Consider the following 14,475-nt stretch of genomic DNA (forward strand, 5'->3'; position numbering starts at 1 on the left):
CCTTTTATTAAAGAATACAAAATAGGACAATTTCAAAATGCAGTAATAACACTGAACCTCAATGCATAACACATGAAGATACACAAATGAAGCACTAATGGGATGTTCATGTGTGCTTCCAAATATTTTAAAGTTGCGGGCAGCAAGCTTGTGCAAGAGTGCTCTGTTTGAGTGTGGGTGGTTACTGTGGGAAGTGTTTGATAAATACAGGATGAAATACTTTGTTTACTTTTGTCCGAAGACAGCGGTGGCAGCATCGGCAGCTCTGCCAATTGAGTGCAGTGCAACTCGTTTCCCCTCCTGTAAGGGTTCATGTTGTGTGTGAATTAATCTTGCACTTTTGTTGTTCTCACTGAGGAGGAAAACTAAAAGGCAGCTAAACTGTAGAAAGGATCAAACATAATCTGATGATCTGACTTGGGTCTGTGTTTTCATCATATAAACATGTGTGTGTGTGTGTGTGTGTGTGTGTGTGTGTGTGTGTGTTCGTGTGTGTGTGTGTGTGTGTGTGTGTGTGTGTGTGTGTGTGTTTTTTTTCTCTTTTCAACATAGTTATCTCAGGTCCCACCAATCTGAAATTGGTGAAGACATCCACCACGTACGCAATCATCCAATGGGATCCGCCCCAGATGGAGATAGACAGGTATCACTTGAGAGTCTCACCCAGCGCGGGAGGAGACCAGGGCAGTCAGGAGATCGTCGTGCCCCCCTCCAGGGTGTCCGCCCAGATAGATCGTCTGAAGGCGGGAGTGCTCTATGACATCACTCTGGTGGCAGAGAAGGATGGAGCCGGAGTTCGCCAGAGACGATACAGGTCGTGCCCGGTGAGTCCAGAACTCTCCAGAATCATCCTTAAGGCATCCACATGCATCCATTCACATCCAGAGCCATGGACTGTTCATGTGTTCTGTGACTGATTTTTGTAAGATGTTGTGGAGACTTTAACTCCTTGGTTTTAGGATTGGTTTTAGTATAGATGTTTTTGTGTTCTATGGTGTTACAGAACAGCATTTACTTAGAGTTTGTCCTACCAAGGCACGGCAGCAGACTAACATGGAGTAGCAGAGATTTTTGGGAAGATGTTCCAGAGCCTTAAACCCCCTAGTTTTAGGTCTTCCACCTTCTCTTGTAAACGTGGACAGCCTGCCAGTGTTACAAATAGAAATGCTATCTCTTCAGCACAGAAAAAATAATATGTAAACTTTGAAATCCTTCCAGGACTGGACTGCCGTTGAGTGGAAATGTTTGCAACACTCTTTCTGTTTGTGAGAAGTGATAAGATTATTCTGTTTGTGAGGAGAAGTGATAACATTTTTCTCTCCCTTTTCGGGTTTTTTCTGTACCAGTGATTTGCACCAGCTCTCTCTCTCTCTCTTTCTCTCTCTCTCTCGCTCTCTCTTTCTCTCTCTCTCTCTGTCTCTCTCTCTATCTGGGATTATCTTAGCCCCATTTTATATTACGTGTCCTCGGGTACAAACAGAAACGTACTATCAAGCACCATTTGCTAGCAACAATATTTGTCCATACAACAAAATTAGTACTTTACATGTTGATACTAGATGTACTTTGGCAGTGTTAAGTGTTAAGATTAGCAATATATTATAATATGTACTTAACCTACATGAGAAGTACATAGTGTTAGTACACTGTATTATTACTTAGTACAATGTAATACAAATATACTCTATTAAGGACACTTAAAACCAAATGGGACCAAGATTCCTTTTATCTGACTGCTTTTCAGCTCTGCTGGACGAGAGACTCAGCTTCTCCTGTGACCATCTTTTCAGCTGTTCGAGACTTTAATGACTCCTTCGTTTCTCAGCAGGAAATGAGACTGCCGTTTTCTCAGTTTGAAACAGGTGGAAAGCAAGCTGGAACCGAACCGAGGCTATTTTTCTTTCAACGTTATATTTTTTTTCATGATCATTTTTGATTTAACCTCAGTTTTTATTGTTTCATAGTGTGATCTCCTGCACCATTTATGAAGATTTACCATTACGAGTAAAAGACAGAGCAAGTGAATGAGAGGGAATGACAGAGTGAATGTGTGTGTGAGAGAGAGAAAGAGTATTTTAACCCTTGATTCCAACCATACCTCATTCATGCCTTCAGGAGAATCAGGTGTGACATTAAGCATGGTCACAACGGTAACCAAAACCAGACCTGTAGCAACAGACAGTGAAAGACAAAGGATGAGGCCTGACATCCAATCACTGAGGCAGACACAACCTGGACATGACGAGGAGGAGGAGGAGGAGGAGGAGGAGGAAGGAGGGAGGAAAACTGGGACCAGGGTATTAACACCAGTTCAAAAAAAGCCATTACCCAAACCAGCTGTTAGAAATGGCATATTCAGAAGGCCTGGTATGCCAAGAAAACCCCATTTCAATGCCACCAGGGCAGGGACAGGGCAAAGGAGGTTCCTCCTAACGGCCAGGCAAAGCAACCAGGAAAACCAAGATGGAGTTCTCAACCAAACCTGCCAACCAGTGGCAATAAGCCACTAGCAATGGCCGTCCCAGAGGCCGAAGAGGATGAAAGATCTCTGAGCGGATCTGATGGAGGTGTCTCTACGACAGATGACACAAGGGATCCAACGACTCCTGCACCGCAGGCAACAGATGTTTCTGGAAACAGAACTGAGCTGGACCAAGACAGTTCCAGAAACAACACCGGTCACCCGAGTGGAAAGAAATGCCATTCCAAGCTCATAGTGGGACATCGTCACATGAACAGAACAATCAAGGCAAAGCTTCCAGTCATGAGAAACATGACGCATGCCACTGATGAGGAAAAGTAGACGCGTTAGTGAAAGAGCTGCAGAGGCACAGCACACGCCTCCCAAACACTTCGTCGGAGAACAAGGCATTAATCTACACATCTCCATGTTCGAGGTTTTACCGGGACTTCTTCCGAATACAGACTTACCAGACTTACTACAGAATACCAAAATGCCCTTGGCAAGTAAGACCAGTGCAGAGAGTGTCGATGGCAACATCTCGATCACTAAGCTCTCCCTCGGTCTCCCTGTCACACCACCCGAGCCCAGCGAGTCGTCAGATCCCAGATTTGAGGCAGCTGCAAAGCCGCTCCATGATTCCAGAGAGTACGGGGGGAGTGGAAAAAGTGAATCTTCCGAATATTCCGATTCCACAGAATCTTCCGAGGATGGCTCTCTCTCGAGCAGTACGTCAGAGGAATCACCCAGGACTGAGCCCGCTGTCACGAGCACCGAGAGCGAGACGGGGAGGAGTGACGAGACCGACCCAGGACAATCAAAAGCGGTCAAGCCTTCAGGTTTCATCAAAGGGAAATTCACTCGTCGGCCAAACGTCGGACCTTTCCAAAACAGAACCCGGCCATTCTTGGGACCCCCTCTGTCCACTTCCAAAGGTCACATTCGCAGGCCTTATCCCCATCGAGTACCCAATGGCGGTGCCTTCAACAGAGGTCACCCTATCCAACCAGGTAGTGGAGAGAGCACTGATACCCGTGGTCATACTAAACAAAGACCTGGTGTTTTCTATAGGAAGAGAAATGACACGAGACCTGCAAGGCCTCGACCAGACCAGCCACCTTCACCCCATATCACAACCTCACCAGCTCCTTCCTCAACCTCGCTACACTGCAACACCACATCCTGATGACAGAGAGAATGGTCACCCTGATGACGAAGAGAATGGTCACCCTGATGACGGAGAGAATGGTCACGCTGATGACGACAAGGAGAAAACCAGCATAGGCAGCCCGTCTGAGGAAGTCCCTGCCAGCGTCACTGAGAAGCCGAAGGCAGAGCGGGTGAGATACGCCCAAGGAAAACCTTCGCCTAGAGGCCCTGGTTTCACTGGTGGCAATGGGGGCCTGAAATACAAACTGAAGCCAGGAGTAACTCTGAGAAGACGCAATGGCACAGTGATTCGACCACCAACAGCATCCCTCGCTAGCACCAGAACTACACCCCCTCCGAGTGCCAGGGCAGCTGTACCACGGGCCAAACTACTGCCCCTCCAGACAGTGTAAACCCAACCGAGGAAGCCCTTATCAGTGTGACCGCAAAGACTCACACTGAGAATGTAAATTAATTAACGGAAATACCCACCCTGATGACCCCAAAACGAGCATCCTTGCTGTTCCTGGTACAGTCACTGGAACTAAACTAAAACCAGGCGTCGCACTCAGAAGAAAAAACGGCACGCTTGTACGACTACCTCCAGGTCTCAAGCATCCTGTCAGAAAGACTGTTAGTACCAAAGCTACGAATGCCCCAATTCCAGCCCAGCCAACACCACCGTCACCAGACAGTGCACAGGTCAGTACCACTGACGGGCAAGAGGGGGAGCCACTGAGTCACGTTGGTGTCCAGAATGTATCCTCTGCCGCAGTTGCTCTAAGATGGGCCGCGCCACAAGGTACGTACAAAAATTTCGTCGTCAGTCAAAAGAGGCTCACAGACGGAGAAGAACTAGAGAATGGAGTGACTCGGGAGAATGGAGGGGCGAAACAGAGAGCAGAGAGAAGGACCGCACGGGGATTTGGAGGATAATGAGGAGGGTGTTACAAAACATCTGGCCAAGACACCAGCAACCGCCGCTGACATAGCAGGGCCAAGAGCTAAAGCTTCCCCCGACGACACATTCACCAAAGTCCTTCCTGGGTCTACGGGATCATACTTGTTCGAGGGTCTCCGTCCACTGACCCAATATGTCTTCTCTGTGTATGGCAAGGGTCCAGGACTTCGCTCGAAAACTCACAGTGTTACTATAAACACAGGTACACAACATCACAAAACTATCAGCTCACCTTCACTTGACATAATTTAATCAAAGCTATATACAGCTGAACACAGCACAACATAAAATGAAGAATAATCATTTTATTATCATTTAAGGTCAGCAGCTGTATATGATACAGACCGTATTTCAGTGGTCCCCAGCTGTTGCACTGATTTACAGCACTGATGTTAGCTTACACTTAGTCTACATGCAGCTTGTGATAGTGCTATTTATGTAGCTTGTGATAGTGCTATTATGTAGCTTAGACATAGTAGATACACCTAGTTTATGGCACCATGGTAGAACTGAAATAGCTACCCTGAGTTTCACATGTTCCTGCTTAGCTTTAAGGTGCTGTGTCCTGCTTCATGTTCTATGTTTAATTAAAGCAATGGTACCCTGCATGGGTTTGACCAAAACTTTAATTAAAATTCACTTAATAATCCAAGTAATCAGTTGTCAACACCATGTGACCAAACAATAACTCATTTTCACCCTGTTTTTCATTGTGTTGTGTGCCAAACTCACCCGTTTGTAGTCGATGTGGAAAAGGACTCTGTTTGTCGTCACTTGACAGAGAAAAACCCTGTACTTTCTTTAAAAACCCAATAACTATATGTACACTACACTATTCATGAACATATTAGCAATGTCAATGCTTTCTGTGTCTGTCTGTGTATTTGTGATTAAAATCATGTGTAGACATTGTGGATACTCACACTAATATTTCTGTATTCATGAAACATTCTACGGGGTTCTCTTAACCCACTGACTCATTCGAAGCTGGTCTGATCTTCTCTCTATCAGGGTAACCTTACGGTCAGCCATCTTGACTGGCTACCTACACCATTCACCAGGGTAAGACCATGGTTGGCCAAAAAGGTCCTTCCGTAAAAAACCTTGAATCCCTATCAACTTCCGTAACCTTGACAACCGTAAACCTGACCAAAATGTGCTGACACTGAATGCCTTCACTACCTTTTTTTAGGTTTTACGATTTACACGTCTTCCCTCAGAAACCTAGGAAAGAAAAGAAAGACTGTGTGTCATTATTCTGTCCAAAACACCCCTTGTCATTCCTTGCTTGTGTCCTTCACTACCTTCACATTATATCCACTCATACATTTGTTTATCACTTATTATTATTTCCCTGACCTATCTCTATATTCCTTTCTGCCATATGGTTCTTATTTCCAGGATCAAAAGACCAGTTCAACATCTTCCCCCCCCTCTCATCCTCTGTATACCTGCTGTTCTGTGTGTGTGAAATGCTTCTCCGTGTTCCGTATCAGATGTGATACATGTTTGGTTCCTTGTATATGCTGAGCTGTGTGTATACTGTATATATGTCTGGATTGCACATATATACACATGTACTCATATATGCACTAATCTTTTCTACGACCATGTCAAAAAAAAAAGAAAAGACAGTTTTTTTTCCCCCAGTCATTTATGCCTGTCTGCAGATACACATAGATTGTCTAACTGGTCAGAACTGCACAGAGTTTATGAGTAGGACTGTCTTTGTCTCGTTTGAAACGTGTCTGTGAGAATCTCCTTCTTGCTTGTCTCTCTTCCTGACACGCGTCTGTTACTCACTCACTCTCCTGGCGTCTGCACCGCAGGTCCTGAGCCCCCAAGTAATCTCCTGTTCCGTGACATCACTGACACCCATGTGTCGGTGTCCTGGACCAAACCGCGGAGCCCGGTGACCGGCTTTAAGGTTACGTACACGCACACGCGCGAGGGTAAGGTCCAGCACTCGATGGTTGTGCATGTGGTAAAGGAGAGGGACATCGGCTGAACAGACTGCAGTGGAGGGGTGTGTGAGGATGTGGTGTGTGTGTGTGTGTGTCGTGTGTGTGTGTGTGTGTGGGGGGGGGGGGGGGGGGGGGGAACTAATGGAACTAATGGAACTCCACTCAGTCTTGTGCCCATGATTTACTTACACATATAGGCACACCTTGAGGGACATTGTCCCTTCCTTATTGGCTAAAAGAGAAAGATCATCCCTTCCTTATTGGCTAAAAGAGAAAGATAGGTTAGAATAAGAATTAGATTACTTTTGACAAGCGCATGCAGATTCTGGATTCAGTAGTTTATCAGGTACAAACATATTGTGTCCAGTACTAACGGTTTACTAAAATTGTGTCAAGCCCCCTTCTTTTTTTTATTCTCCACTAGGGGAGCCAGTGTCTGTTTCGGTGGGTGCGAAAGACACGACTCTAGAACTCTCTCAGCTTACCCCGGGGTCGTCCTATGAGGTCAACGTCATCTCTCTGCTAAACCTGGATGAGAGTGACCCAATCAAAGACACCGTCCACACACGTAATTTATACAGCTTCCTCAGTTTCACATCAATAAATCCAAGAATCCTTTGTCTGTTTTGTAATATAGAAATTGTGTGTGTGTGTATGTGTGTGTGTGTTTGTGTTTGTGTGTTTGTGTGTATGTGTGTGTCTGTGTGTTTGCTTTCTCAACGCCTCCTTTTGAATCAATGAGTCCATAGGTGGATAGATAGTTCTTATTCATATTGGCGTGATTGTGAAAATGTGATTGACAGGTTGATTTTGACTGTTTTCCCAAATCAGTTTCCTTCGTGCCCTTGCTAATGCTTTTCATACTTTTAAGTGAGGATTTAAAAAACCCAGCCATGTGCTATTCTGTTCATATTGTCGAAGGCATGTTCTTTTCTTTCACTTTCATGTAGACTTTCTCTTTTTTGAGGGGTTTTTATAGCAGGTCCGGCGCATGCATAATTGATTTAGCAGGTGCAGGGTCTGCAAAAGTTTTTAAGCCTTTTTATATTTTCTCCAAGGGTTCCCCCTTGGGTCCTTTTCAAGTCCAATTTCAAACTGTTTTGTTTTGGCTTGGGCTCCACCCCTGCGTAGAGGCCAAAACATATTGACAGATTTTCACGCTCGTGTGTTGCTCATCATGAGGACGCCCAACCTTCCTCTCCCATCCTGTCTCTCTTCCCTTCTTGTTCTCTCTCTCTCTCTTTCTCTCTCTTTCTTTCTCTCTTTCTCTCTCTCTCAATTCCAAATTCAAATAAGCTTTATTGGAAGGCCAGTTTCCAAAAGTAGTGTTGCCAAAGCAAGTTTTTTTTTTAAACACACACATATACAGTAACAAAACAAAATATGAATTACTATTGTATATGTTTTTGTTTTTTCTCTTACCCCTCTTCTTCTACTCCCCCTCCAAATGTGGTCCTCATAACCCTCTCTCTCGCTCTCTCTCTCTCTCTCCCTCTCTGCTCTCTCTCCCTCTCTGCTCTCCCTCTCTCTCTCTCTCTCTCCCTCTCTGCTCTCTCTCTCTCTCTCCCTCTCTCTCTCTCTCTCTCTGTCTCTCTCTCTCTCTCTCCCTCTCTCTCTCTCTCTCTCTCTCTGTCTCTCCATCATAACCCTCTCTCTCTCTCTCTCCCTCTCTCTCTCCCTCTCTCTCCATCATAACCCTCTCACTCTCTCCATCATAACCCTCTCGCAGTGCCAGACTCTCCCACAGACCTCCATGCCATTAACATCACGGACTCCAGGGCCCTGTTGCTATGGAGACCGGCGCTGGCAGCCATTGACAACTACGTCATTGTGTACGGCTCAGAGAAAGGTGAGAGCCGACCCTATGGCGGACATCCACCAACCAGAACATCTCCAGGGAACACTTAGTATACTTAGTCTCTCTCTCTCTCTCTCCCTCTCTCTCTCCAGGGCGCACTTAGTACGCCGTCGGCCTCTGCTCTCCGTGCCAAGGCTGTTCCCTCTCTCGCTCTGTCTCTCTCTCCCCTTCTTTCTCTCTCACTCTCTCTCTCTTCCTTTCCCTCTCTGCTCTCTCTCTCTCTCTCTCTCTCTCAGACCTCTGTGATTTGCATCAGTTTAAGGATATGTTGCTTTAGGAGCGATGACTTCAACATGGCTTCTCTACTCATTACACGACTGAGTGACATTGGATATACTGTACATGTTTCTTGGATTATACTTGAAAATACATCATAATTAATGAACTAATCACTTTCTCTATACACATGAAATGAGTCATTTGTAGTTTTTCCCTGGATTTATGTCATCAGAGGACTTTTTTTAACTTTTGTCTTTTTTATACTACTTTTTTATACTACTTTTCTATACATATCGCACAGGTTTCAATACTCCATTTACCTCAATATGCCAAAAAGTTTGGACAAAACTAAAAGCACTTGTTGACCATTCCGATGGTGAAAATAATGTCAGCAGACTTCCATAAAAATACAGTGTTCAAGGAGCACAGATAGAGACCCATGGATAGTATTTCACTTACATACTTACATACTTACATAGCACACTGGATGGCCGTCCCTGGCCAGGCCTGCCGTGCAGCACCCAAGGCAACATCTTACAGTGTCTCTTATAAAGCTTCATCGGCTGTGTCCTCTGGTCTGACAGTGCTCTGACCTCTGACCCCTCTCAGGGCCTGACGTGAGCATCTCGGTGTCCGGTAATGCAGCAGCGCAGCAGCTGACAGGACTGGACCCTTCGACAGAGTACAGCGTCACCATCACCAGTCACCTTGGCGACCGCCAGAGCAGCGGGGCGAACACCCTCTTCACCACCACCGGGGGTCAGTCCCACACAGGGCCTCAGCATCAGCATCACATGGCCTCTAGACATATTATGCTTAGATATCCCAGAACAGGAAGGAATGGAAATCCACACTCAAAAATAAACAGGGATGACGGATGACTGCACACAGGTTTGTGTTCGACGGACGTTTTGTTTGGTCTGTGTAATAAAACAGATCTGTCAGGAGAAGTGGCTGTGCCTGGGTCGTGAGTGTGGATCTCTGTTCCTTCTTGTTTAAAACACATCTTTAGAGAGCTCACACACCTCATAAAAAGACTACCAAAGAGTGAGGTAAAGTCTAATTACTAAACTATATATACAGTAGTACCAGTCAAAAGCTTGGACACACCTTACATTTTTTGGAGAAGTGTTTTCTTTACTTTTCTATTTCTACATTGTAGATTAATACTGAAGACATTTAAACTACAAAAGAACACATGGAATGATGTACTAAACAAAAAAAGTGTTATCTACCATGGAGAAAATAATAAAAGTAAAGAAAAAACTTCTCACAAATATGAGAAGGTGTGTCCAAACTTTTGACTGGTACTGTATATGGTTTACAACCATATGAATCCATATGTGATCAGACACATACATTTTGTACTGTCATCATTCTATACTTTCACACTACCTCATTAATTTCTTTTAGTTGACCCTCAATAACCTACTTTGCTGACACAATTTTTTTTTTTGTTCACAAAATGTCCTGCTTCATACATGACTGCCTATTGAGATGCCTGATAAATTGGCCGTGTGATTCTCTGACAGGTTCTGGCAGGGGTGGAGACGGACCGAAGGACCTCACAGCCAGTCAGGTCACCCCGCGCTCAGCCATGTTGACATGGAAACCACCCGCTTCTGTAGTCTCTGGTTACAAATTACAGTATTCCGTAGAGGGCCAGGCATTTCAAGTGAGTATTATCAATCATCAGCCCTTCTCAAGTAGATATGACCATGTTCCACTGTGGCTGCTGTATGTTAAGCATATCTACCATAGTACCAATGGTAAGCATACTACCAATGGTCAGCACTACATTCATACTTTACATTGACATGTATAAGGGTTAGGGTGAGGATTAGGCTTAGAGTCCTTGTCCTGTATTGTCCTATAGTCCTATGTTATTACACACTGAACATTGTTATGTGACACTGTACTTAATGATGTAATTACAGAGCAGGATAATAGTGAAATAAAGTTTAATTTAAAGTAATCATGTAATAATAAATAAAGTTTTAAAGTAGTCATGTCATCAGTGAGGCTTTGTTTGTTTCCCCTTTCCCCTCCTTGTCTCCAGGAAGTGTTTGTGGGCGCAGGCCTCAGTGAGCACAGGCTGACCAGGCTGCGGCCCGGCTCCAAGTATACGGTGAGACTGCAGGCGGAGGTGGGCGGAGTCTACACAGAGGCCATCGCCACGGAGTTCAACACAGGTGAGGTTCGCCATCTCAGCGGTGACAGAAGGCTGCGGTCCATCAGGACCAAAACCTCACGCCACCAGGGCAGCTTCTTCCCGTCTGCGGCTGGCCTCATCAACAAGGCCCGGGACTCCCGCCCCCCAACACGGACTCTTATCCCGAACTCTTATTTGCACACTCCTGCATAGACTGCACAGCTCTTTCATTTTTCATTTTTTCCTTTAACATATTCTGTAAAAAAATTGTAATATATTTTATATTTAGTTTTTTCTATGTTTGAAAAATAACTTAATATGTGTATTGTTTATTGTTTATTGTGTATGTTTATTGTTTGCACCAACGTACCACAAAAAATTCCTGGTAGGTGAAAACCTACTTGGCAGTAAAAACCTTTCTGATTCTGATTCCGATTCTGATTAACCCTCGTCTGATCAGTGCCAGGTCAGGCCAGATATGGGCTGCATCCAGTTAGATGTCAGCCATCCTGCATTAAATCTTTTCTTTTCAGGGACAAACTGGACACATATACATATACTGCACATATACATGTCTATAGCTGAGCCGTAAACGGAGCAATACTTTCTTGGCCTAACAGGAACATGTGGAGAAATGAGGAGTTTCATCTCTGTTTCATTCATTTTTTCCCTCTTAAACTCTTCTCTTTAAACTCTTTGTTTCTCTTTTTCTTTTTCTTTTTTTTTTTTACTTCGTCTCTTTTTTATTGTCCGCGTCTTTGGTTTTCAGGAAATCTCCTGTTCCCGTTCCCCAGTGATTGTTCCCAGGAGCTTCTGAACGGCGTACACGAGTCTGGGCTGGCGGAGATCTTCCCCCTGGGCCAGGACTCCATGCCAGTCTCCGTTTATTGTGACATGGAGACCGACGGAGGCGGCTGGACGGTAAGAGCCGTCGCTGAAGAGTTCTGGCTTGATTCACGAGCTTTGGACCAGTACCTCTGGTTGTGTCCTCTCTCAGATAGTCAGGGAATAAAAACCAAAGTGGTTGTCAAGGACTAGTACAAAAACAAAATGTCATGGGTCATTTTTTACCAATTCGACAAGGAGTTTTTTTTAACAGCTCACACAGCATTCCTTTTTAGAATTTAGCCAATTTGTTAAGAACGTTATTAAAAATAGTTCAGTTAGTGAGTGACGGCTGTTTGTGTGCGTGTGTTTGCAGGTTATCCAGAGAAGAGTGAATGGCAAGGTTGACTTCTTTAGAACCTGGAAAGACTACAGGGATGGCTTTGGAGACCTGAGTGAGGAGTTCTGGATGGGTATGTGTCATCTGTTATACTGCGCTTGTTTTGGTTCTGGTCCGCTCCACGGGGGACGCCAGCTCGAATTCAAACAGGAGCCGGCGCCATAAAAGCTTAAATGTCACGGCCGTAATGAAGGATCAAGTTCTAATGATCGCTGGTTTCCACAAAGAGGTCGTAGCCATGTGCGAGATGAAATAAAGCAGACGACATTTGTGGATGACAGAAAATGTTCAACATGGAACAGGCTGTCAAACAAATTCAAAGAGAAAATTACATTCCCTGGTCCTGCAGCTCATGTTTGTTTGGGTCTTAACGCCAACACAGACACACGCACGCAGACAGTTTGAATGCAGTTCCATAAATTTGTTAGCGTTCAACTACTGACTGCAGGGACCTCTAGTGGACAAGAAGAGTAAAGACAGAGCCATTTGAACAGACGTCTTTTAACGGATGGAGTAACTTTCATGGTCTTTTTCTCTGTCTATCTGTCTCTCTCCTCAGGTAATGAGCACATTCATAATCTCACCAAAATGACCCCTATGGGCTTGCGGGTAGACATGCGTGCCGAGGGTGAGACCGTCTTCGCCAAATACACGACATTCGCCGTCGGCCCAGCGAAGTTGTACACGCTGAAGGTGTCTGGTTATACTGGCAATGCAGGTGAGTCTTGATTAGGCTTCGTGTTCCACTCATTAGACGTTTATTAAAAATGAAATATGTTTCTTCTCATTGTTAAAATAGGAAAGGTCGACCACAGTGATTCTTAAAGCATGACAATATTTCCCAATATTCATTCCCAAAGCATTCTATGTAGCTTCTAGAGGTGTACCGAGACGCCATCATCTGTGTCTGTATCTGTATTCAGATAGTTTACCGGAGATTTAGTCACGTTAAATGTTGTATTTTCTAACCTAGTATTCATTGGTAAGGCAATTGCAAAAAACATCAAATTAATGTAATATTGGCATATCATTTCCACATTTCTCTCTCTCTCTCTCTCTCTCTCTTTTATTTTTATTTTTAACAAACCCAACTTTTATGAACTGTCTGAACCCCACGACCCTCTGGGGGACATTCAGAAATCATAAATTGAAAGATTCTGTTTTGCATTGAAAATAGAAACTATTTGCAGTAAAAACAAAATGCTTGGAAAAACATCATTCAGTTGAAGGGAATAATTAAATTCCAATGATGCTGCATTTGCGTTTCTTGTTACTGTGTGTGTTACTGTTACTGCAGTCAAACACAAGAACATCACAGACACAGGGCACAATATAACAAATGGTAGCACATCATAACACTATAACATACTGTAGCCTCTGAACAAAGACATTTAATAGAAAGTACTATCCAGATCTTTCTCCTTTAATAGTCTAATGTCTAACCAACTTTTAACACACACACACAGCTGTTTCCCTCCACTCTATCAGTTATCATTCCTCCATTTTCTTTTTTCTTGCACTCACTGTTACATGTCCTTGTCCTCGAAGGTGACTCCATGACATACCACAGCGGCCGGGCGTTCTCCACCCGAGACCGAGACCGCTCCGACATCCGGTTCTGTGCCATGTCCTACAGGGGAGGATGGTGGTACCGGAACTGCCACGAGGCCAACCTCAACGGCCTGTTCGCCACATCTAAAAATCACCAGGTGAGAGAAAACATTCACACACACACACACACACACACACATGTAAGGAAACGCGTAGGCTACACACACTCACACACACACACACACACACACACACATGTAAGCAAACGTGGCAAACCATGACGGAGAATAGGTACAAACCTCATCACTAGATAGTACCTAAATGTGGACCAGAGGTGGTCTTGGTCTAGCATTGATCTGGTCTGTCCACTTCAGATCAGATCTCACACCCTTCCAGATTCAGCCCTAGTTTCATTGGCAGGCAACGAGCAAAGCAACGAGCAATTAGCAAAGTCCGCCGTCCATGAACTAAAGCTAATTTAATAACTTGGCAAAATCGTTTTGTTAATTTAATACTGTGAGCAAGATCCTAAGCGCAAACATGGGTGGGTCAGTGCAATGCTCTCACACGACACACGACAGCTGTAGTTCTTGCTCTCACACGACACACAAGAGTTGTAGTTCTTGCTCTCACACGACACACAAGAGCTGTAGTTCTTGCTCTCACACGACAGCTGTAGTTCTTGCTCCCACACGACACACGATAGCTGTAGTTCTTGCTCCCACACGACACACAAGAGCTGTAGTTCTTGCTCTCACACGACAGCTGTAGTTCTTGCTCTCACACGACACACGACAGCTGTAGTTCTTGCTCCCACACGACACACGACAGCTGTAGTTCTTGCTCCCCACGTGCCACACGACAGCTGTAGTTCTTGCTCCCACACGACACACGATAGCTGTAGTTCTTGCTCTCACACGACACACAAGAGCTGT

General features: G+C 44.7%; 1 protein-coding gene across 1 annotated transcript in view; it reads left to right on the top strand.

Annotated features, from left to right (window-relative positions):
• LOC105912506 (tenascin-like) overlaps positions 1-14,475 on the top strand; it is a 40,362-nt gene that overhangs the window by 23,516 nt on the left and 2,371 nt on the right. Inside the window, 15 exon segments of the mRNA XM_031586650.2 lie at positions 553-786; positions 789-824; positions 3,160-3,287; positions 3,397-3,801; positions 4,488-4,773; positions 6,401-6,523; positions 6,960-7,103; positions 8,265-8,384; positions 9,222-9,371; positions 10,145-10,287; positions 10,672-10,804; positions 11,534-11,685; positions 11,966-12,062; positions 12,549-12,707; positions 13,538-13,698. Of these exon segments, the coding sequence (XP_031442510.1) occupies positions 553-786; positions 789-824; positions 3,160-3,287; positions 3,397-3,801; positions 4,488-4,773; positions 6,401-6,523; positions 6,960-7,103; positions 8,265-8,384; positions 9,222-9,371; positions 10,145-10,287; positions 10,672-10,804; positions 11,534-11,685; positions 11,966-12,062; positions 12,549-12,707; positions 13,538-13,698 (2,471 nt within the window).

Source organism: Clupea harengus, chromosome 19 (genome assembly GCF_900700415.2).
Source record: "Clupea harengus chromosome 19, Ch_v2.0.2, whole genome shotgun sequence".
Classification (NCBI taxonomy): domain Eukaryota; kingdom Metazoa; phylum Chordata; class Actinopteri; order Clupeiformes; family Clupeidae; genus Clupea; species Clupea harengus.